A 21,791-nucleotide genomic window follows, 5' to 3' on the forward strand; every position below is an offset into this window, starting at 1 on the left:
CACAAATTCTAATACAAGGAATATACTATGAACTTACTTACCCATAACAAGGGCAAAGATTGCAAGTGGGGTGGGACAAATGTGTCAGACCTATCCTTCTAAAGTGTGGTGTTCCATTTTGTGGGCTGTTTTTGAAAATGAAATGCAAGAAAAGAGTGATAATTGAATTTGAAAGTCTTCATCATAGGTATTGTAGTATTTGCCTCTGGTCCCCAACAGCCAACAACACTATACATTGTTTGTTTTTCTCCAAAAAAAATCTAAGGTCTACGTATGACATTGAGGTCGCTTTATATGTACCAAAAAAAACATTGAGGTCGCTTTATTTAGATACAAATTAGAATGATTGTTCATTAATTAAGATAGTTATAAACTTAATTAAGTGATCAAGTATAGTCTCTAGATTGGTTATCATTAAGGATTGCTATTAAAATATTTTGTACATTTTATTAAGGAAATTATTATTTTCTTATTATACTAAGATATGAGATAGTATTATTTTTCTAATAAACTATCTATTATTAGATGACAGATTGGAGTATTGTCCCAGATCTAGGGGTAGGGTGACCATGAAAGTGTGGGCAGTGCAAGTGGCCAGCATATGTGGTTGTGTTCTTGGTGCCCTCTTTACGTCTTTCTCTTTGTTATTGGTTTCTTTTCACATAAGACTTGAGGTAAAATTTCATTATAATTTTAAGCAAAGTCGCACTTTCAATATACGATTTTAGACAGATCGTGTATGTGCGGAATGAGACTTTGCCTAAAATTTTATGTAAGAAGAAGCCACTAGGTTAAGTCCAGTGATGAGGAATTTGGATAGTATACACAAGATTTTAGGTTCGATTCTCATTGTCAACATTGTAAATTAAAAAAAAATTACGTAAGAAGTGTGACATCTATATATATTATAAAAAATAGTCGTATAAATAAATAAAACAATGGATTATCGTTCATTTTACAATATATATATTACTTGTTGTGCACAAATAGTAACAGAAGGTAATAATAACGAAATTGCAAACAATAAGAACACAAGAAGTTTGATAACGGAGTTCCCCTTAGGTACGTCTCCGGCTGCAGAATTCGCTACAGCTCGTTTCTATTAGATGAAAGAATGAATTAGGGTTTCAGTGTTACAAGCGGTATATATAATAATAATAATAATAGAATGTCGAAAATACCCCTGCACCAGCCTCTTCCTGATGCATATATAAACCATACTCAACATTACTAAAGTTCATTGATAATTTTAATGATCAAAGAACACTAAGAAATCCTTTTGCATGTACTCTGAGGAAAATGTTTAAGGAGGTAAAATGGTGAATGTGTGCATTTTTTGTTTGAAGTAGGTAAAGAACATTTAGAGCAAAAGTATTTTTCCATAGTTAAATGAACTTTGATTTTATGTTTGGTGTATTGTTCATCAATGTTGGCATGAAATAAAGGTCCGATACCTTTTCAGTCTCTCTTTTTTGCTGTTTAACATGTTGGCGGTCAGATATAGCTAAGATTCGTAACTTGTTTATAGGACCGATAGTAGAAGAGATTATTGCAACCCCTTTTATTAGTTTGGTTAAAGAGGATAAAGTGGTTTGGGAGGAGGAAATGAATGAGTGCTATTCGAAGTGATAGATACCATGTGGCAGATAATTGGAAAAATATTTGGAAAGTTCAATCTCACAAAGCGTGTCATTTACTTTGGCGGTTGTGTATATGGTGTGTCTCCCAACGCTTACTCATACTCTTGCTAGGACGGTTAATGTTTAAGCTGGTTTTCATACATTTGAGATTATCCCTTATGTATTGAACATTTATTAGTTAATGATATGAATTAAGTTTGTTTGGTTAAAAAAAGATGTTCGATTATTATATTTTATATTATAAAAGTCATACAACTTTTGAGAAGTAGTATCTTCTAAACAAATTTTGTTTTTCAAGTCATATATGTTTTTGAGAAAATTTATCAAACATAAATTACGTTGGAGAAAACTCATTTTAACACAACTTAATTTTGTAAATTGAGATTTAATAAAAAGCATTTTTGATCCAAACATACCCTAAAACACTTCACACAGCAAAAGGAAAGTGAAAAAATATTAATGTACTTTACTTCCATGCAAACATTAGTATGCTAATGGGCTTAAGGCGTGCATCAAAATAAAGTCATATCGTTTACATCAAAATAAAGTATGCAAGGAATTTGCTGCACATTGTGATTTTACCTTGGTTTAGTGTATGTTTGGTTTCAATTCTGGAGCATCCAGAATTGATTCTGGACGTGTAGAATTGATTCTGACTTGTTTGGTTTCTCAAAAGTAGAATTGATTCTGCCTCCAGAATTGATTCTACTTGAAGCTAGAAATCGTAGCTTCTGATTCTAGAATTGATTTTTACACTCAAATTTTTTGTTCAACTCACTTTTTCATGAATACATCCAAACATAAACCACTTCAGCTTAAAATCAATTTTGGCCAGAATCAATTTTACAGAATCAATTCTGCCAAAATCAATTCTCTCCGCCGCAGAACCAAACACACGCTTAGTGTATGTTTGGTTTCAATTCTGGAGCATCCAGAATTGATTCTGGACGTATAGAATTGATTCTGACTTGTTTGGTTTCTCAAAAGTAGAATTGATTCTGCCTCCAGAATTGATTCTACTTGAAGCTAGAAATCGTAGCTTCTGATTCTAGAATTGATTTTTACACTCAAATTTTTTGTTCAACTCACTTTTTCATGAATACATCCAAACATAAACCACTTCAGCTTAAAATCAATTTTGGCCAGAATCAATTTTACAGAATCAATTCTGCCAAAATCAATTCTCTCCGCCGCAGAACCAAACACACGCTTAAAAGATTAATCTATGCAATTACGCACGTAGATGATATTCAGCTCACAAAAAATAAAAAATTATAACATTTCTCGCATTACATTAACTTATTTCTACTAAGGTATCATAAACCTTAATCAAATTAACATTTTTCATTCACAATTTTTATCTCTTATAAAAAATTATAAACTCTTTTTTAAACATATGGTATGCCCCTATTAAGATTCACAATACAGAAATCCAATCCATTTAAATCACAATATAAATAATTTATGAGATATGATTTTTTAAGAAATGTTTTTATAATCAAGATTTTGTAGTTTAAATTTTACATGAAATTGTATCATAAGAATTATTAGGAGTTAAAAATTTATAAGATTTCAAACAACCACTTTGATTACATTACATATCAGTCATATACTCATTACTGTTTGATAGTATTATCATATTCTCATGAGAGCTACTCTTTTACTTTTCTTCCTTTACAAGATGAGAGCTACTCTTATGACTTATCCCCTTAATATAATAACAACTCGTGTAAAATTTCCACTTTAATTATATTATTAAAAAGTTAAAAACAAAGCATTTGTTGAATGAAACTTAAGTTATATTATCTCAAAAACCATGTAGATTAATTTCAAAATGGTATCATAACAAATAGTAAACGCATTGATTGTTTCAACATGGATGCTTGATTATATTATCATCAATATGTCCCACATGTGCTTTTTCTTTAAAAATATAATAATGTAACAAATTAAAAAATATCTTAACAACAAACACAATTATGTAATCATCAATATTCTCGAAGTATCAATGCATGCTTCGAGAAATCAAACTCCTTCCGTCACAAGAACCCACATTCACGCAGTAGTCATATCAATAACGTAGGATCAAGATTGGATGGTGTAAATTTCAAACAAATTTTTTTTAAACTAAAAAACAAGCTTAAAATCAGCATCATCTGTGGAAGTGGAATGATGACTGCAACAATTCCAAATTAAAACAGGACCAGCATACTCCAAAGAAGAAAGTGACACATGATGAATATGGGATAGATCCAAGCATTACTGAATGATCATCAGATAATTTACAGAAGATGAAAAGTACAATAATCAAGTAAGTTCTTGGTTTGGAATTTGAATAGAAATACAATGCATAGTTATGTACACAGTCAATGTGTGTGACTGAAATTTGATTTAATGTATCAGTTTGTTTCATAAAATAGCGAACAAATATGATGTTGTACATGCATTGTCATGAAAGCAAAGGAAAAGGGCATCAGCTAGTGTTTTAGTCCTCTTCATCTTCCTCTGAATTCCTCGTATTCTTTTTCAGCACGTACATTTTCGCTTCAACAACTTAAGCAGTGGTGCTGATCTTGTTCTTACCTCCAATGGCCAAGTTGGGTTTGGCAGGAGTTCGTTTGAATAACTTCACTCCTAATGGGTTGTTCTTGCTCTGTGACACGCACATAAAATTTGGATAAGTAAAAGTGAAAATAATCCATAAAAATATTAAGTGCATAAACTCATGCATGGATACTTACAAATGGTTTACGATAAACAATGGAATTAAGAACAGCATTTACCCTTGTTTGGATAAGTATTTGGATAAACTATTTGACCATTTCTATATAAGCTATAAGCTTTACTCATAAAATAAAGTCAAATTTTTCATATACTAAGCTATAAGGTGTATTGATAAGCTATCCCAGATAGCTTATGAAAATAAGCTGAAAAGATAAGGTTGGTTTTTAAAGCATTGGTTCCAATTAAAAAAAAAAATCAGAAATGCAAGCAAGTAAAAGATAAGGTTGATTAGCCCATACCTTAAGACAAAGTCCAGCATAAATGTCACAGACAGGATACTCATGAGGGCAGCAACTGTAGTGATCATCACAGCAAGTAGCGGATTCAAGAGGACAGCATCCCCACTCAAAGCAAGATTTTCCATACTCATAAATACAGCAACAAGTGGATCCTTCAGCACAGCTATAGTAACTGTCACAGACAGATGGTGGCTTCACAGGTGAAGGTGGTGATGGTCCCGGGTTAGGGGGATTCTCTCCATTCTTAATTGGATAAGATGGCTCGATTGCAATTCCACACTTTCCTGATCTGCTTGAAGCTAGATTACGTTCAAGTCTGATGTAACCGGCTTCTCCCCAGGTACTACCCCAGGAATTCCTAACAATCCAATAGTCTTTACCATTAGCTGTGCCGTAACCAACAGCTGCAACACCATGGTCTAGTGCTGTTCCACATCTACCGGTAAATACTCCCTGACAAAAGACAAATGGAATACATTCAATAAGAAAGTTCATGAAATACAACGGAGCAAAACTACTTGCCATACACATGACTTTTATTCATAATGAATAAGTAGCATATTTGTCTCTGTCAAATGTATAGGCAATGAGGAAAATAAACAGTTGAGAAGAGAAGAAAGGAACTAAAATTTCAAATGTTATTGTTATAGAACAACATGGTTTAGATACATTGGAAATTTTGACTCTTTCCGTTCATTTCTCCTATGCTATATAGCCACTGGTGATATCTTTGTTTCGTAAATATATTGTTTGTAGTCACGCAATCACAGTTTTTGTAATTTCGGTATGTCTAAAACATGTTTTGGATCCATTTTAGACTACCCAAAATACAAGTCTAAGATTGTGCGACTACGTGAAAATGGATGGAATCCAAATTCCCTGCGATCTAGGAATCCAAATCCAAGAATATCGGGTTATCTCAATGCAACACAATCCAAAATTCCTAGTTTCACAGTAGAATTAGTTTAGAAACTTACAGATTCATATAACTGGAATTCCCTACCGCCACCTTCAATAGCAACGGCAATAGGCTGATTTGCAACAGCCTTTTGCAAGGCCAATTCATCATAGGCAGGAACATCTTCATAGTCATCAATTGTAACAACTTTAGCATTTTTCTGCAGACAAAGAAAATAACCAAACAGATTAAAACAAATGTAGAATTAGAGTGTTAACTAACTATTTTTCACAAGCATTTAATATAATTGAATAATGATCGGTAACTAAGTGACTAAGTGACTAACCCTGCTCTGGTCACATCTACCATCAATAGCACGATAGGGGTAATCCTCTTCAGTGTCAATGCCACCATTGTTGATGATGAACTCGAAGGCGTAGTCCATAAGTCCACCATTGCATCCTTCATTGTATGATGTATCACAGTCCACCAATTCTTGTTCTGATAATGAAATTAGGTCTCCTGTCACAATCTGATTTATTCCTTCTACTGCAGCAACTGCTGAGAATGCCCAACAACTCCCTTCATTGGAAAAAAAGTCAAACCAGATAAAAAATTAGCAAGATACTCTTTAGACTCGTCACTACCAAGAAACTAATTAAATTGTATCATGCTCCTTAATCAAAAAAACATATGAAATATGAATATCTAGGTGTTCTCATAACAACTCTTAGAATATTCAAATAGATTAATTTCAATGTACTGTCATTGTAAGGTAGATGTGAAGAAAGTCAAATATTTATAATGATCCAACAATTATGAATTTATGATTGATTGACGGTGTAAAAAATGCTTATCAAACAAATCCATGTTCAAAACACATGCAAACCAAGAATCCTAATGATTTTAGGTGTAAGATATAAATACATCAGCTGTCAGGGCCCAAGCCATCATGTATTCATGTTGGCCATTATAAATAGCCTATACTATATTATAACTATAACTATATCCACGTTTCAATCACACCTTATATGACTCCAAAACTAATTGAGAAAAAAAAAAGTAACGGTAAAAGAAATTGTAAAAGAAAATACTATATTCAACTCCAATTTTTTGAAGTTTAATTTTGATAAATTTAAGTTTAAAGTTTTGCAATCTCAACATATCAGAATCAACAAGTCAATAGGTTGGTTCTAGCGGTGAGGAGTTTGACTAGTATGTATCAGACACTAGTTTTGATCCTCATTTGCAACATTGTAAACAAAAACACATATCATTATAGGTGTCTATAATTTCAGAAGTAGCATATGATTAAAAGCAAACAATTTTAAAGATCTAGACATTACAATTGTTTTACCGTGTGTGTGATTAATTTTTACTTAATTTCATAGTAAATTCTGAAATCCCAAAGCGACCAATTTTTTTAAGCTCACAACATAATACTAATCCAGATGAATTCTCCCCAAAGGGTCCAAAACAAGAAAATTTCATTTCATGTTATGTTACACTCAGATCACATATAAAAACCACATAAGAATTGCAGTATGTATGTAATCCTAATAAGCAATAAACAATAACATATCCGAGAAAATTAAAAATTAAAAATAAATAAAATCAATATTTTCCATCTCATAAATAAATAAAAAATTGTGTCACAGTGTCAGCCACACAAAAATGATCACGTGGATAACCAACCAATCAATCAAAAGATAAGATCATTCGGGATGTGGCTGGAATCACTTATGACCAGAACTTACCCCTCAATTTTCCATTGATTTTAAAATCAAAGAAAATGATTTAGCTTTTTTTTTTTAATTTATTAAAAAAAAAATCTAAAGAGTTACGGTAAGATAAGTGAAAGTATGAAAAGTGCTTACCACAGCCTCCTTGATCTTTGACTCCAACAACAGCACCTTCTTTTCTCCAATCAACAGATTCAGGCAATTTATCACCGACACGTGGCGCATATCTATTGTTTCTTGAACCACCCACCTTCTTCATCCTCCGGTTCGGATCCATTTTTGTTCCCAAAAACTTGGCTCGGAATTCTTCATTTGTTAGATCGGCGAACCGGTTCAACCCCAATTTATAACTCAAATTCAAACCGTTATGTTCATCGATGAAATTAAGGTTGTCTTTAAAGATCTCAAATCTCTTATCTTTCTCACCTAAACCGTTGTATGATTTTCCGTGTTTCACTAACCACTCTTCGTACATGTTCATCACTTCGTTATCGGTTCTTTTGGTTGATTTGTCAGGGTGAGTTTTGTCGTAGGAAATGATTGACATGTCTAAGGCTAGTGAAACTGTGAAAGTTAGAAAGATGAGAAAGATCGTGAGCTTCATGGATGGTGATAGAGTTGTGGAACCCATTTTTGGAGGAGGAAGATGAAAAGGGTTAGAATGATGAAAAAGGTGCAGTGAACTTGGACCTTATAAAGATGTGAGGAGTGGGAAATTGGAAATTGGATTTAATTTTAAATTGTTTTAGTTATTATAATTAATTAATTATTTTAATGGAATAATCGATGTTGATTAGGTAGGAAATAATGTGGGATTTTAGTGGTTATAAATTCCATCTCGAAGGTAGATAGATAAGTGGAATGAATGAGGTTCGAATCTCGATCCTCTGCATGTATATTGTACCTATCAATTGAGTTAAGTTGATGGAATGATTTTTTTTATTTTATTATGGATGAGGTAGATAGTATAAACTAAGTAAATTTAACGTGGAAAATACATGGCATGATTTTTTGGATAAGGTTTTCATTTTATAAAATAAAATTTATAAATGATGGAAGTGATTTTTTATTTTTCCATATGAAAGAAGTAAAAGGAGTTAATGATGATAATTTTATGAGTTGTTAACTAGTGCATTGCAAATAATATAATGCATCGAAAAAATTAAAATTAAGAATTTTAAGATGTTTGATTATACAATTTTTTAGAAAAAAAATTCTAAATTTATAATCTTAACTAATGTCTATGGTGCACTAACGCATTTGTTTAATTTTATTGGTAGAGACATTACAATATGTATTGTATGTGGTAAGATTCAAACTCGAAATTTTTAGACATATCTTAATAAACTTAATAAATAAATATTTGTCTTAAAATTCATGTAGTTCAAATTTTTAATGGTAAAAAAAATTGTATTATACCGTCGATACAAAAGTTATAGTTTTGGTTCCTTAATGTTTGTCTTTAATGAACACATTAACAAGACTTTATTTATTTTAATGAATGAAATTTAAGTTATTTTGAATAAGTTCGAAATCTAAAACACACTTACCACAAGGCCCTAATCCAACGAAGCCATCATTTCGCTTCAGATTCTAACCGACTTTGAATAGGTTGCTAAACTCTAACATTTATCAAAGACATTTTGAATCTGACATAGATGAATGTCGTTTGTAAAAGTTTCTTAATTAGTGTTCATTCTTAGTTCAACTACTAGCTTATAACCAGTTAAGCTATTCATTTCATCTCTTACTACTAATTTGAGTTTTAAAGTGTTTGCATTAACCCTCAACTTCAACTTTGACGGACTGTTTGTCGACGCCGACTATCATTTATGATAATTGTTTTATAAAAATTATATTTGTTTTTTTAGTAATGTGAAAATTATTTTATATTTTAGAAAAATTAAATAAGTAAATATAGAACCGAAACATTTGTCCAACAAAATAAACTGAAAATAACGACTTTATAATTGAAAATAGAGGAAATTCTGGAGAAGAAATAGCATAAGGACAAGTTATCCAAGTAAGAAGGGGAGGAGCGCATGTGGATTGAATGTGATTGGGGGCCAGGTGGGGTCATGGGGTGAGAGTACCCACAGAATTGGGAATCTCGTTCTCAATTAGGCACTTGTCTATTCTACGCCCATTCATTTTATAATAGAGGTATAAGTATTTTAGACGTTTTTACTTTCTACAATTTTTTTTTGAATTACCTTTTTATTTATTTTAAAATTAGCACCTAAAATAAAATTATTACAAAAATAATACAATTATTTTTTAAAATTTTTTCACTAATATACTCTTATTTGTTTGTATTTCAATACATCTAACTACTGTTAATAATCATATCTTAGTAAGAGTATTTTTTTTTTTCAATCTAGTGGTTAGAAATTTTACTCTTAAGATGAATAAGTGAGATGATCGAAGTTCGAATCTCAAGTCATGTATATATAATGTAATATCTCTGTCAACTGAATTAAGCTCACAAAATTAGTAAGAGTAATATTATGCTGTACAATGCGGTGACCATCAAAATTGAAATAAAGTCGAATTGAATTCTTCAAATTATAAAAATTATAAATAAGTTATTTCTGTATCTTTATATGAAGGATTCACTTAGACACTAGTTTATAATATTATCGATGAAGATGGAACATACGACGATATCTAAAATCTAGTGGCTTTTATGGGGCGAGGTGTTGAGAAAGAGAAAATTGTCACATTATTTAAGTTTGTATTTTTGTAATGAATTAGAAAAATAAATATTTATATATAGGTAATGTATTTAATAATTTTAAGAGTATAGATGTAATAAATTTGAATAATTTTTTTCACTTCAGAAAAAAATTTCACACACTTCAAAACTTTTTAAAATTCTTCTCCAATTAATTTTTCTAAAATTTTATAATATTAGAAAATTGTATATTATAACAAAAAAACAAAATAAACCTACATCATTCAAGACTTCAAGTTGAGAAAACTAATGCCATTCAAAAAAAAAAAGTTGAGAAAACTATTTTTTACTCTTTTTCACTTTTTCTCATTCCTTTTACATCGAAATTCTTCCTTCCCCTGACAACAATCTTTATTAATGTCAGCTCCTCGCGGTTCACGTGATTAATGCTTATAGTTGGAGGATTGGAGTTTCTTCTCTTGTTTTCCTAGTGTGAAGCATCAAATTATTTGTATTTTGTCGGTGAGTTTAGTTTAATTGATAAAGACATTACAATATATATATATATATATATATAGGCCTAAATTTGAATTCCGATCATCCTATTTATCTGTGTTAATGGTGAAATTTCTAACTACTAAATTACTTGGAAAAAAAAAACAAAAGTTGCATTTTAAATATATGAGACGAGATATATTTCGTTTAATGAAAATAATATGCATTTAAATAAAATAAAAAAATGTTAACTGTTTTTTTAGTGCATTTAAATAAAATAAGAAAAATATTAACTGTTGTTTTTAGGATAATAGTTAAAAAAACTAAATATGTCACAAAGGTAGCCGTTTTATTTTTCATTTTTTGCCTAAATTAGATATCCTCTGCGCATAACTGTAAAGACTAATCTTCTGAATATTGTGAGTCCCAAATGAGTGGCAAACTCTCCCTAAAAATTTAATATCGTTGCATATCCAAATCATTGATCGAACTTGGTACCTTGGTTAAGTTAGTAAACATTTTTATATTCACTCATATGTGACTCATATATTTAATGCTTTAATATTTTTTTTTTTAAGATATGGTGTTTTTCTCTCCTGTGACCCTAGAACATTGACATGTTTGAATCAAGTATAAGATGCTCTAAGCCACTAGGTTTGATTTAGTGGTGAAGAGTTTGAGTAGTACGCTTTATAAGCTCTGAGTTCGATCCCCATTTCATTGTAAATCAAGAAAAAGTATAAGATGCTCTCTCCCTACCTCTCTCGTAGTATTGGAGCACTGACTAATTGTTTATTTTGGCGCTCGCTTAGACTCCTCGTAAAAAAGGATGAACTATTGCTAGCGGGTTAACACATGAGCATCGATTGACATTGATACAAAGGTGTGTCATGAGATTAAGTCGGTGATTAAATAACATTTTTTTATAATGGTGATTAAATAACTTTAATTATGTGAACATGAAAGCCGCACTTGATTTTTGACATGAAATTTCTCGGATTAGTTTAGCTTCAAGTGTATTTTTTATGGAGTACTATAGTCTATAGTTCTTTTAAATTTTGATTAAACAATGAAAACAATTATAGCATTTTTAAGAATAGTTCTGTTGAACTATAATTGTAATCAGTGTAGACAAAGACGATACGAAGTAATAATTATTTCGACATAGAAGTTCTTTTTTCTATGTCAATTTTTCCCAATGTTATTAAAATATGGAAAATATTAATATGATTATATACACTTACTTGAATAATTAAAATTACATTTACGAAATTTTTACTATCCTTAATAATAATAAATTTCTATATAAGAATTTGTGGTACACACAATTGTCGAAGAATTTGCAAAACACACAATATACATTTTCTTATTTCAACTAATTTTTTTAATATGCATGAACTATAAATTGAAAGCCAAAACTCTTATCACATGTGGCAATTCATCGTTAATTTTTAATTCTTGAATATTAAGTTTTAAATTATAAGATAATTTTGACAAAAATGATTTTCCCTTTACGGATAAGAGTTCAAATTTTCAAGAGTGTACGTAGGTGTTGTGTGAAGATAATAGTCAACACTCAATATAGAAAGTGTATGAGAAGGAGGATGCGCCACATCTTTATTCCTCCGGTGGGTGCCTTCATTGGCTGGAAGACTGCGACGTCTTAATATTTTTCTTATACAACTGCGACGTTTTAATTTACATCTTGTTTTTTCTATTTAGAGAATAAAACAGATTAATAAGTAGGTAAATTCTGATATGGACTATTTCATCAAGTGGTCCATAGTAGATCAGTCATGAATAATATTATAACGAATACGAATTTTACAAAATTTACCGTTAGATTGAAAGTTTATATCATATAGATTATCCATAGAAACATTTAGAAAAATTGAAAATCATTTGATATGTTATTGAGACGCATCAAGATTAACGGTTTATTAAATAACGTTAATTTTGATATGTCTCAATAACATATCAAATGATTTTCAAAAAAATTTAAAAATTTTATGGATGATCTATACAATATAAATTTTCAATCCAGCAGTAAATTTCGTAAAATTCATATTCGATAGATCATTTGTTCACGATAAACCACTTGTAAAGATGGTCCACCGTAGCGTTAGTCTAAATAATTATAATCTTGAAAGCAAATTTGCCAAAAAAAATTGAAGACTTGAGGGTAGATACACCAACCAGCCGTATCATTGATAAGAATCAATATTCTTGTTTTCTTGTGTGTGATTAAATAATGGGACCTACCCAAGTGGCCCAATAGTCCACTTTTTATTTTCAATCACTTATTTTTTGTCTTTTTGGTTAAAAAAATCTGTTGATTACTTTTGTGTTAGAAGGAAACTTAATTACGTCTGTGTATATATGACACATTATCGCTAATCCAATCCAATTCAATATGAAGCATTTGTTTTTTACTTATTTATAGTTTTGGTCAAGTTATTGTATAGTACTTTATTCTATTAGTTCATAATTTTTTACATGTGGTGTAATGACTGACTTTATAGCTTTATGAATGAATGAAATTTTCTCGACAAAAAAAATCAATATGTTTGTTTTATGAGTTTTATCTTAAGTAAAATACTTTGAGGTCAAAGAATCATTTCATTAGCTTGATTTATTAACATTACACATATGAATTCTGCATAGAAGATTTTTTTTTTGGGAGGTAGCTTGTACTGGTTATCATTTTTTTAGGTTCACTGGTCAGGAAAGATACAACACAATCACATGGAGTTCATTGGGAAGACTAGCATTCCTTATATATCAAGAATAATGTCACTTTCCATGTATTTTTAAAAGATTAAGTGTGTCAATTGGATAATTTGATTCAAAATAATATAACCCTTAAAATTGTGTGCGATTATCTTTATTTTAAAATTTATTTTTAATCTCTCTAAAAACTCTTGAGTATATTATTTTAAGTCTATGTAAGGATCTTGAGTATATTATTATTATTACCATTCATTATAGTGAGATGCACAATTAGAGTTTCACTAAAATTCAAACCCCACTTTGAAAGGCTTATCAAAAAAAAAAAAAAAAAAAAAAAAAAAAAAAAAAACCCCACTTTGAAAGAAATACACTTTATTTTTATTTGTTTACGTTAACCTTTTGATTTCTAGGAGAAGGTAAAGTCTGACAAAAAAATTCTTCCACCCAAAAATTAAGCAAGGGTTCTCCCAAATAAAATATTTTTATGGTGAAATTCATTAACTATTTGAGCTTAATAATTTGATTAAAAGAAGTGCACCGTAAATCTCAAACTTTCACTATCATATTAACTCATGTGGTTTCAAAATCCAATCCAAATTAGTTATATATAATTTTCAATTAATAGATTTCTTTGACGAAATTTAGAAATTAGAGAAAATTATAGTTGATGGATTATTATAGATGATAACTTCTCTTTATCCCCCGTGTTTTTTTTTTACCTCTTGGATTTCAAATTTTGCCATTGAACAAAAATTTGGGAATCAAAAATCGAAGAAAAATTTCAAGTCAAAAGATATTCGATAAACAGAAATCAAATTTTTTTTAAGGACAAAATTGGAAATCTAAGAAGTGAAAAAGAAACATAAGAGTAGGTAGAGAAATTTTCATTATAAATTCTGTATAGCCCATGTCATTGGGTCCACAGCCCATAAAGAGAGTAAATTCTTTGGTCCATCAAATCATCATTGTCGAATTAAGATCTCAAGCCTCTAAAAGGGTTCCTTTTTGTTTGCGTGGCCAAATATTCGTCTTTTAATTTGGCTAGTTATTGCGTGGTGTCTTTAACGTCTCCGTAATAATATCACACGTAGAAGAACTCTATGCTGAATGTGTCTTCTATCATGCAAGAGTTATACCTTCTATTGTGGATAATTTTTTTATATTATATTTTAAGATCAGAGATAGTATTATGCAAAAATGATATAAAGAAATTTAATTAAAATAAAAAATTAAAAGAAAATACAGATAAATATAATAAAATAGAGTTAATTTAATTATATAATATGACTAAAAAATATTGAAAATAAAAAATATGATTAAAAATCTGAAATATATCCATGAAGTGTGGTTTGCAAATAGATATAAGTAACCAATGAAACATGTGAGATATACATGGTGATAAGATGATTACAAGCAACATGTTTGAATCTAGCTCTACCATATATAACATGCTCATGATTCAGATGATTACGTGTATTCGGATTCACCCTTACGAATGCTCATAGTATAATAATGTTATTAGAGGATCCCGAAGAATCCCTTTTGTTGTCTTTGTGTAGCAAATAGAGTATGGGTGTGAAGCTTCCCTCCACATTTCCACCTTGCCATCATGCCACTTGACACATCTGGTTACTAATTACTATCACTATCACACACTATAATAACACCACCATTTGCATTGTGGACCCACTTTTATGCCACTAGGTTTAGTCTAGTAGTGAAGAGTTTGGGGAGTACGTTATAGGTCTTGAGTTCGATCATCAGTTCATTGTAAACCAATACTCTCACTTACTGTATTCATTTAAAGTACCTGTATTAACTATTGATGTGGTATTTTTCACCATCATAAAATATACATATATTTTTATATCATTTTATATTTTAACCGCTTCAAAACTAATTTAATTCAATTAGTTTATAATTTAATTTTACTAAACAAACCCTTTATGTCAATAAAATAAATTTGAGTTAGACATTATAAAACTCAGTTCGTTCTCCAAAAGCGCCTACAAATGACTGAATATACTCTCAAAAATGGAAGGAGAAGCTTAAAAGGAAGGATAGTTAACATGCCAACTTGAATTTTATATTTACCTGTAGTTCTCGGGAGAAGGGCCGCTGATTCGCCGTGACCCATAAAAAATCGAACACTGATTTTCACAAACAATTTGTTCTAAGAAGAATTTACTAACCACTTAAACTCAATATCTTATATCTTAAATAATTTTTAATGGTATTGATTAAAATAATTGACTCAAATGAATAGTTGTGATTTTACTAGACTATGCAGTAACTAACTACAGAGGATCTATTCTCGATCTATCAATATCCCCTACCATGGGACACAACATGGGAGAAAAACACCCAGATATCTAGAGAGAATTATGACATCTAATTTCAACCGGATAGCATTACCAACCAACCAATACTCCTTTTCAATAAGAAGCCTACCTCTCAACCAATTAGAACAAATGTTCCACATTACATTCTTCACGGTCTCAAGAGTTTCTCGTTGAACAAATGTTCACTTTGCAACTATATTTGTATTTGAATTGATTGTTATAACTTAAAGATGAACAAAATGACATTGAACAAGACACCAAGTTTGTTAACAAGCTTGTGGCACAAATTTGACTGATCATTTAACTTATTCCTACACTTGGGAAGACAATGTTTGTGCCCACACACGAGTCAACAACTCAGTATTTTTTTTTTTGTTTACAATGAACTAGTAATCGAACCCAAGACCTATAGCATACTATCCAAATCCCTCACCACTATATCAAACCTAGTGGATTTCAACTCGGTGTCTTTGTTTGATGCCACTTTCATATCTTTCTCAAATACTTAAACACTTTCTCCACCTATAAAACTTCCTTCCAACAGTATATTTTTTATTTTTGACAAGTGATGGACATAAAAGAATTGAACAATGAAGAGAGATCATGACACATACACAAACATGGATAAGTTGTAAGGGACATGAATGGTTTTCATGGGATCATAGGTTCAATTGTGTACTTAGCTTAACCAGTTTTATTTCCCCCTTTCAATCAAGTTTGCAATGAAGAGAGGATCCATATATAGGCTTTGGCTAACATGGAAGACTTCACTAAGTCTTCCATGGTCAAGATAACTCAAACTTTGTTGAAAATGTTACTTATTTAAAAATGTATTCAATGTTTAGTTTTTTCTTTTCGTTTTAATCTTCTTTCATATCAAGTCTTGGACATTTATTGGTTGGCACGAGATGTTTTTTTAAGTGATGCAGGCAGGGCCACAAATTTTGGGTTTTGGATAGCTAGGTTGAGTGCAGGACTATATAAAATGAGTTTAATACCAAATGTTAGTTGATTTAGTGATAATTGACGCTGAACTTGGTAGGAAGGATCACGGTTCGATCCCCGCAACTGCATTTGGAAGGAAACTTGAACCACTTGATGCCAGAACTCGCTCCGAACTCTGGATTACTAGGCCCCCCTTTCCCTAGGAATCAGAGGGTGAAAAAAAAAAAGAAAAAAGAAAGTAAAATGAGTTTAATTAGAATACTCTAACACTTACGTAGTCAATCAATTTAAATCATTTTTAAATAAGACACATCAACCTAATGTTAAATATTGAAAAAAATCAAATATTTCCTAATATTTCACATCTCTTATTATACTATCTATTATACCGTTTTCATATTATCTGATTACATCTTCATGGCCTCTTTCTTTAAATCTGCAATGTTCAATGTTGGCCATCCTCTATGTAATACTTGTCCAATTTGTTTTTCCTTGCCTGCTATTGTTTGTCAAAATCTTGGTCACAATTGTTATATACTCCATATATTTAGTAGTAATGTTTCCACCACATACAAAAAGTAAGTTTTATTTATTTGATTTTGATATAAGAAAATTATGATAATGGAAAATTTAAAATTAATATAAAAATAAAAAATGTTGATTCAAGGTTTTACTTTATATATGCCGATGGGGTGGTGTGGGAGACGACAGAGATGATGATAATTTGTTTTTTTTTTTTTTTTTCTCCCTCAAATTAGTTATTACAGGAAGATTTGATTTGAGATTTTTTATTTTTTAATAGGCTTAACTACAGATTTGGTCCCTTACGTTTATTTTAGGTTTCAATTTGGTCCCTTACGTTTATTGTATGTTTCAAGTTAGTTATTTCCGTCAATTTTGTCACATGTAGCAGTCAATTTGCATATGTGGACAGACACGTGGCACTTAGACACACTGATACGTGTACTGTTTAAACGGTGTTAGTGATGAAACTAATGTAAAAGACTAACTTGAAACCTAAAATAAACGTAAGAGACCAAATTGATACTTTTTAAACTTAAGAGACCAAATTGAAACCTAAAATAAACGTAAGAGATCAAATGTGTAATTAAGCCTTTTTAATACTAAGATGATGTGTTTGAAATGATGATTTTAATTGGTTGACGGTGTAAAATTAGTTTACACTATCAGAGTATTCTAATTAAACTCATAAAATTAGGTAGTTTAAATTGAATTTAATTTATATGCACCGTCAGTGTAAAGTTATTTTACACATGCATCCAATAATATACTGACACATCATGTATGATATTTAAAAAAAATTAATTTATATGCACCGTCGGTGTAAAATTATTTTGCACATGTGACCAATAATATACCGACACATCATGTATGATAATTAAAAACACATGATGTGTCACATTCATTAAATGATGTGGCAACGCGTCATTGGATGTATGTGTAAAAAAAATTTACACCGACGGTGCACAACAATTAAACTCATTTAAAAACACATGATGTGTCACATTCATTAAATGATGTGGCAACGCATCATTGGATGTATGTGTAAAGAATCTTTACACCGACAGTGCACAACAATTAAACTCGTTTAAATTTGTAAGAATTATTTTGTTTTACTTCTATGTTTTTTTTCAAAAGAAAAAATCAAATTAGTAAACATTTTAGAGTTCTCTAAAAAATCGGTTCTGTATAAAATGGACGTGCAAAAAGATTGGTCCATCATGGACCATTTTTTTTCCACCCTTGGATTAGGGGCATGTTTGTTTCAGATTTTTCATCAAAAAAAATCTATTTTTTTATCTTACTTATGTTTATTTTAGATTTTTTCAAAAATTATTTTAGTAAAAAAATCATTTTTTCATCAAAATGAGAATATATTTTCAATAGCTTTTATCATTCATCATCCTTCGCCATCTTAAAAAAATAAATTTTAATGATGGTAAACAAACGGCAAATAACTTTATTTTTTTTCAAAATCTCTACAAAAAAATGATTTTCTTAAAAATAATTTTTTTCAAAAAAAAATCATTTTTTTAAAATCTCAAACAAACATCCCTATATCTTCCACCAAAACTTAGGTCTATTCACACTAAATTTAACCCCTCAACTCTATCTCTTTCGTTGGGCTTCTCTGTATTCTTCATATCTTCAAGTTATATCGATGCACATATGAAATGCAGGACTATAGTCATATTAAACTAATGAGAATGAGAGAAAATCAATTAAGTGTGAAATATCTAATATTTAAAATTTACTTTTTATTTAAAACTAATAATATATTAATTTTGTCATATTTTCTTTAATTAATATTCATAACACTTAAATTTTTAAATTAAAAAAGTTAAAATATATATTATATATGTTTATTTTAATATGAGATAAACTCTATAATTTTACGAGTTGAATCTACGTTTCGATTCCACTTAGTCAAAACAAGTTGACATAAAAACTAAATTCTAACATGACATTAGAAATACATAAACCTTCATACTATATTAATATTATAAATGAAGGGATTTAAATTTGTTTTGGTACATCACAAAGTCCAATTTCGTTTAAAAATTAAGATCAATAGTAGTTTATATACAACATCCACACTTCTTACCTTATAAAAAATAAAAACTATGCTTAAAGCGTACAATACCTCGAAAAGTGGTGTGACACCAATTGAGGATGGAGCGGAACAAAAATCATGATATGCAGAACTAGAAAATATGTTTTGAAATGATTCAAATTGGTGCTGAGCAGGTTAAAGGTGAGGTCTTCACTAGAGCACTCACCAATTTCTTCATATCATGATAAATATATTACATAGTACATGCATTAGCCGTATAATGAATATGTCAACTCTTTATCAATTTGGTGCACTTGATTGGACATAATGCTGCTCAAAAGATTGGCCCCATCTCAAATTTTTCTGAAAAAAAGGATCAAATTTTAGCAATGCAGTTTGATCTTTGCAATCTGATCACTAACAGAAGATATTAATTAGAGGATCAGTTGGTCTAGAATTCAAATATTAGGAGTAGGAGCATAACCACAATTGTACTTATATTTCATAATCTGAACCCAAAACTTCTCAAGATTAACCATCATTTGCCAAACAAGCTTACACATGTAGGCTTTATTTAGAAGTTTAAAATGTCTAAAGTTGAGCAGTCCATCCTCTTGAAACTTGCAATTCAGAAATAAATTATCATTAAAACCACTTTTTTATGAATACTATTAACAGTTTACAAAATAATTGAATCATAGAAATTACTATATAAATATAAATTGTCCACAATCTTTTTATTTAGTCAAATAGTCTAGTGGCGAGAATCACACACTTTAAGTGTGAAGAAATAGAGAATCACGAGTTTGAATCTACGTCAGAATATATCAAATACCCTTATAGCTATCAAAGTATCAACCGAGTTATACTACCAACTGAGTTGTACTTCCGTGACATATCATGTCGACAATCTAATATGACGATCAAAGAAACCACAAAGTAGTGCAATAGCTATAGTTATATTAACTTATTATATATGATCACAAACCATGTGTATATCACTTCTTTGGACTACTCTCCCACCCAATACCCAATCATTTTACTTATACAAAAATATAAAGCAATTTAAAAGTTTGGCCTAATTAACAAACTTCACTTCTTTCTACCTACTAATTGTATCATTCATTGTTAGTGTTCTCTTGAATCAAAAACAAAGAAAAATGATGAATAGCATCTTTGCAAAACTATTGTTCTTAACTTTGTGTATGCTCTTTGTGCTCAAAGCAGAATCTTTAGTATTTGCAGACCAAAGACTAAGTATAGTGTATCCAGTGATTCAAAAATTCAAGTCTTTGATTACTTCAGATCCATTAGGTGTTACAAAAACATGGATAGGTTCTGATATATGCAACTATAAAGGATTCTACTGTGATCATCCACCAGATAACAATTCTGCTATTGCTTTAGCCTCGATCGATTTCAATGGTTTTCGTCTAAGTGCTCCTACCCTTAATGGTTTTATTGATAAACTACCTGATATTGCACTTTTTCATGCAAATTCCAACAATTTTGTTGGCACAATCACTTCTCAAATCACTAAACTTCCTTATCTTTATGAGCTTGACTTAAGCAATAATCAATTTTCAGGTGCTTTTCCAATTGCTGTTCTTGGCATGAAAAGTTTAACATTTTTGGATATAAGGTTCAACTTTTTCTCTGGTGGTGTTCCACAACAAATATTCACACAAAATCTTGAAGTTCTTTTCATCAATAACAATCTCTTGACACAAACTTTGCCTGAAAATTTAGGCATAAGTTCAAGTACTCATATTTTTTTACTTACTTTGGCTAATAACAAATTTATGGGACCAATACCGAGAAATCTTCCGAAAGCTTTATCGAGTTTATCCGAGGTTGTTTTACTAAACAATGAGTTAACAGGTTGTTTACCACATGAAATTGGTTATTTTCAAGAAGCTATAGTTTTTGATGTTGGAAATAATCAACTTACTGGTCCTTTACCATTTTCACTTAGTTGTCTTGAGAAAGTTGAGGTTGTTAATTTGGCTAGTAACATGTTTTATGGAATGGTTCCAGAAGTTGTTTGTGCTGAGTTGGTGAATTTGGTGAATTTTTCTTTGGCAGATAATTATTTTACTCATGTTGGACCATTTTGTAGGATGTTGATACAAAGAGGTGTTCTTGATGTTGGAAAAAATTGTATTCATGATCTTCCTTTTCAAAGATCAATGGAAGAGTGTGTTGATTTCTATGCACAACCAAGGATGTGTCCTTTTATGTGGTTTCATAGTTTTATTCTTCCTTGTAAGTTTCCATTTCAAAAATCTTCTTCTGTTTCTTCTATTCCTTAATTTAGATGTAACTTTTTCCTTCATATTTCATTTGGGTTGTAAATTTGCAATTCTTTATCTTCTTTTTCTTTATCATGTGTAATGTAATGTATAATAATTGTGTTCAGCATTTTCTATTTGTTTCTGCATTTTATTTCAAAGGAGTTCGAAGTTCTGGGTTCAAATCCACACAAAAAAGAAAAATATGCTAATGATAATTACTTTAGAGTCGTATATCATGATTATTCTATCATAGATTATATTATTCTAATCCGGTGTTCTGGGAATGCATGGCATGCTTTGTAAGATTAATTTGGCATGATCGTTAAGTTATTTGAAAATAAATTCTTTTAGTTGTGAGACTTAAATGAGAGGGACAAAGTTAAGACATGATTCTACTTAAAGAGACTTATGTTATCTCATCAACACATCTGAA

At 30.2% G+C, this 21,791-nt stretch overlaps 2 protein-coding genes across 3 annotated transcripts; one reads left to right on the forward strand and one right to left on the reverse strand.

The window, feature by feature from the left end:
• Positions 1 to 3,880: 3,880 nt before the first annotated feature.
• Positions 3,881 to 8,045, reverse strand: LOC123897561 (cysteine proteinase RD21A-like). 2 transcript variants are annotated; one of them, XM_045948256.1, is made up of 5 exons: positions 7,439 to 8,045; positions 5,908 to 6,143; positions 5,641 to 5,781; positions 4,664 to 5,116; positions 3,881 to 4,293 (listed from the first exon to the last, which is right to left on the reverse strand). In XM_045948256.1, exons 1-5 carry the CDS (start codon positions 7,932 to 7,934, stop codon positions 4,195 to 4,197), a joined length of 1,425 nt encoding a protein of 474 aa, XP_045804212.1. In that variant the 5' UTR covers positions 7,935 to 8,045; the 3' UTR covers positions 3,881 to 4,194. The 2 variants fall into 2 exon arrangements, with proteins under 2 accessions (XP_045804212.1, XP_045804220.1); XM_045948264.1 differs by having other exon boundaries at positions 4,217 to 4,540; positions 4,576 to 5,116; positions 7,439 to 7,984.
• A 12,014-nt stretch (positions 8,046 to 20,059) lies between these two features.
• LOC123897584 (uncharacterized protein At4g06744) lies at positions 20,060 to 21,577 on the forward strand. Its single transcript, XM_045948287.1, has one exon. It carries the CDS (start codon positions 20,225 to 20,227, stop codon positions 21,374 to 21,376), a length of 1,152 nt encoding a protein of 383 aa, XP_045804243.1. The 5' UTR covers positions 20,060 to 20,224; the 3' UTR covers positions 21,377 to 21,577.
• The last annotated feature ends 214 nt before the right edge of the window (positions 21,578 to 21,791 follow it).

Source organism: Trifolium pratense, linkage group LG1 (assembly GCF_020283565.1).
Source record: "Trifolium pratense cultivar HEN17-A07 linkage group LG1, ARS_RC_1.1, whole genome shotgun sequence".
Classification (NCBI taxonomy): domain Eukaryota; kingdom Viridiplantae; phylum Streptophyta; class Magnoliopsida; order Fabales; family Fabaceae; genus Trifolium; species Trifolium pratense.

Coding starts and splice junctions, on each gene's coding strand:
- LOC123897561 (XM_045948256.1), bottom strand. CDS start 7,934: ATGGGTTCCACAACTCTATCACCATCCATGAAGCTCACGATCTTTCTC. Junction 6,144..7,438: donor CAAAGATCAAGGAGGCTGTG/GTAAGCACTTTT, acceptor TTTCCAATGAAG/GGAGTTGTTGGGCATTCTCA. Junction 5,782..5,907: donor GTAGATGTGACCAGAGCAGG/GTTAGTCACTTA, acceptor CTTTGTCTGCAG/AAAAATGCTAAAGTTGTTAC.
- LOC123897584 (XM_045948287.1), top strand. CDS start 20,225: ATGATGAATAGCATCTTTGCAAAACTATTGTTCTTAACTTTGTGTATG.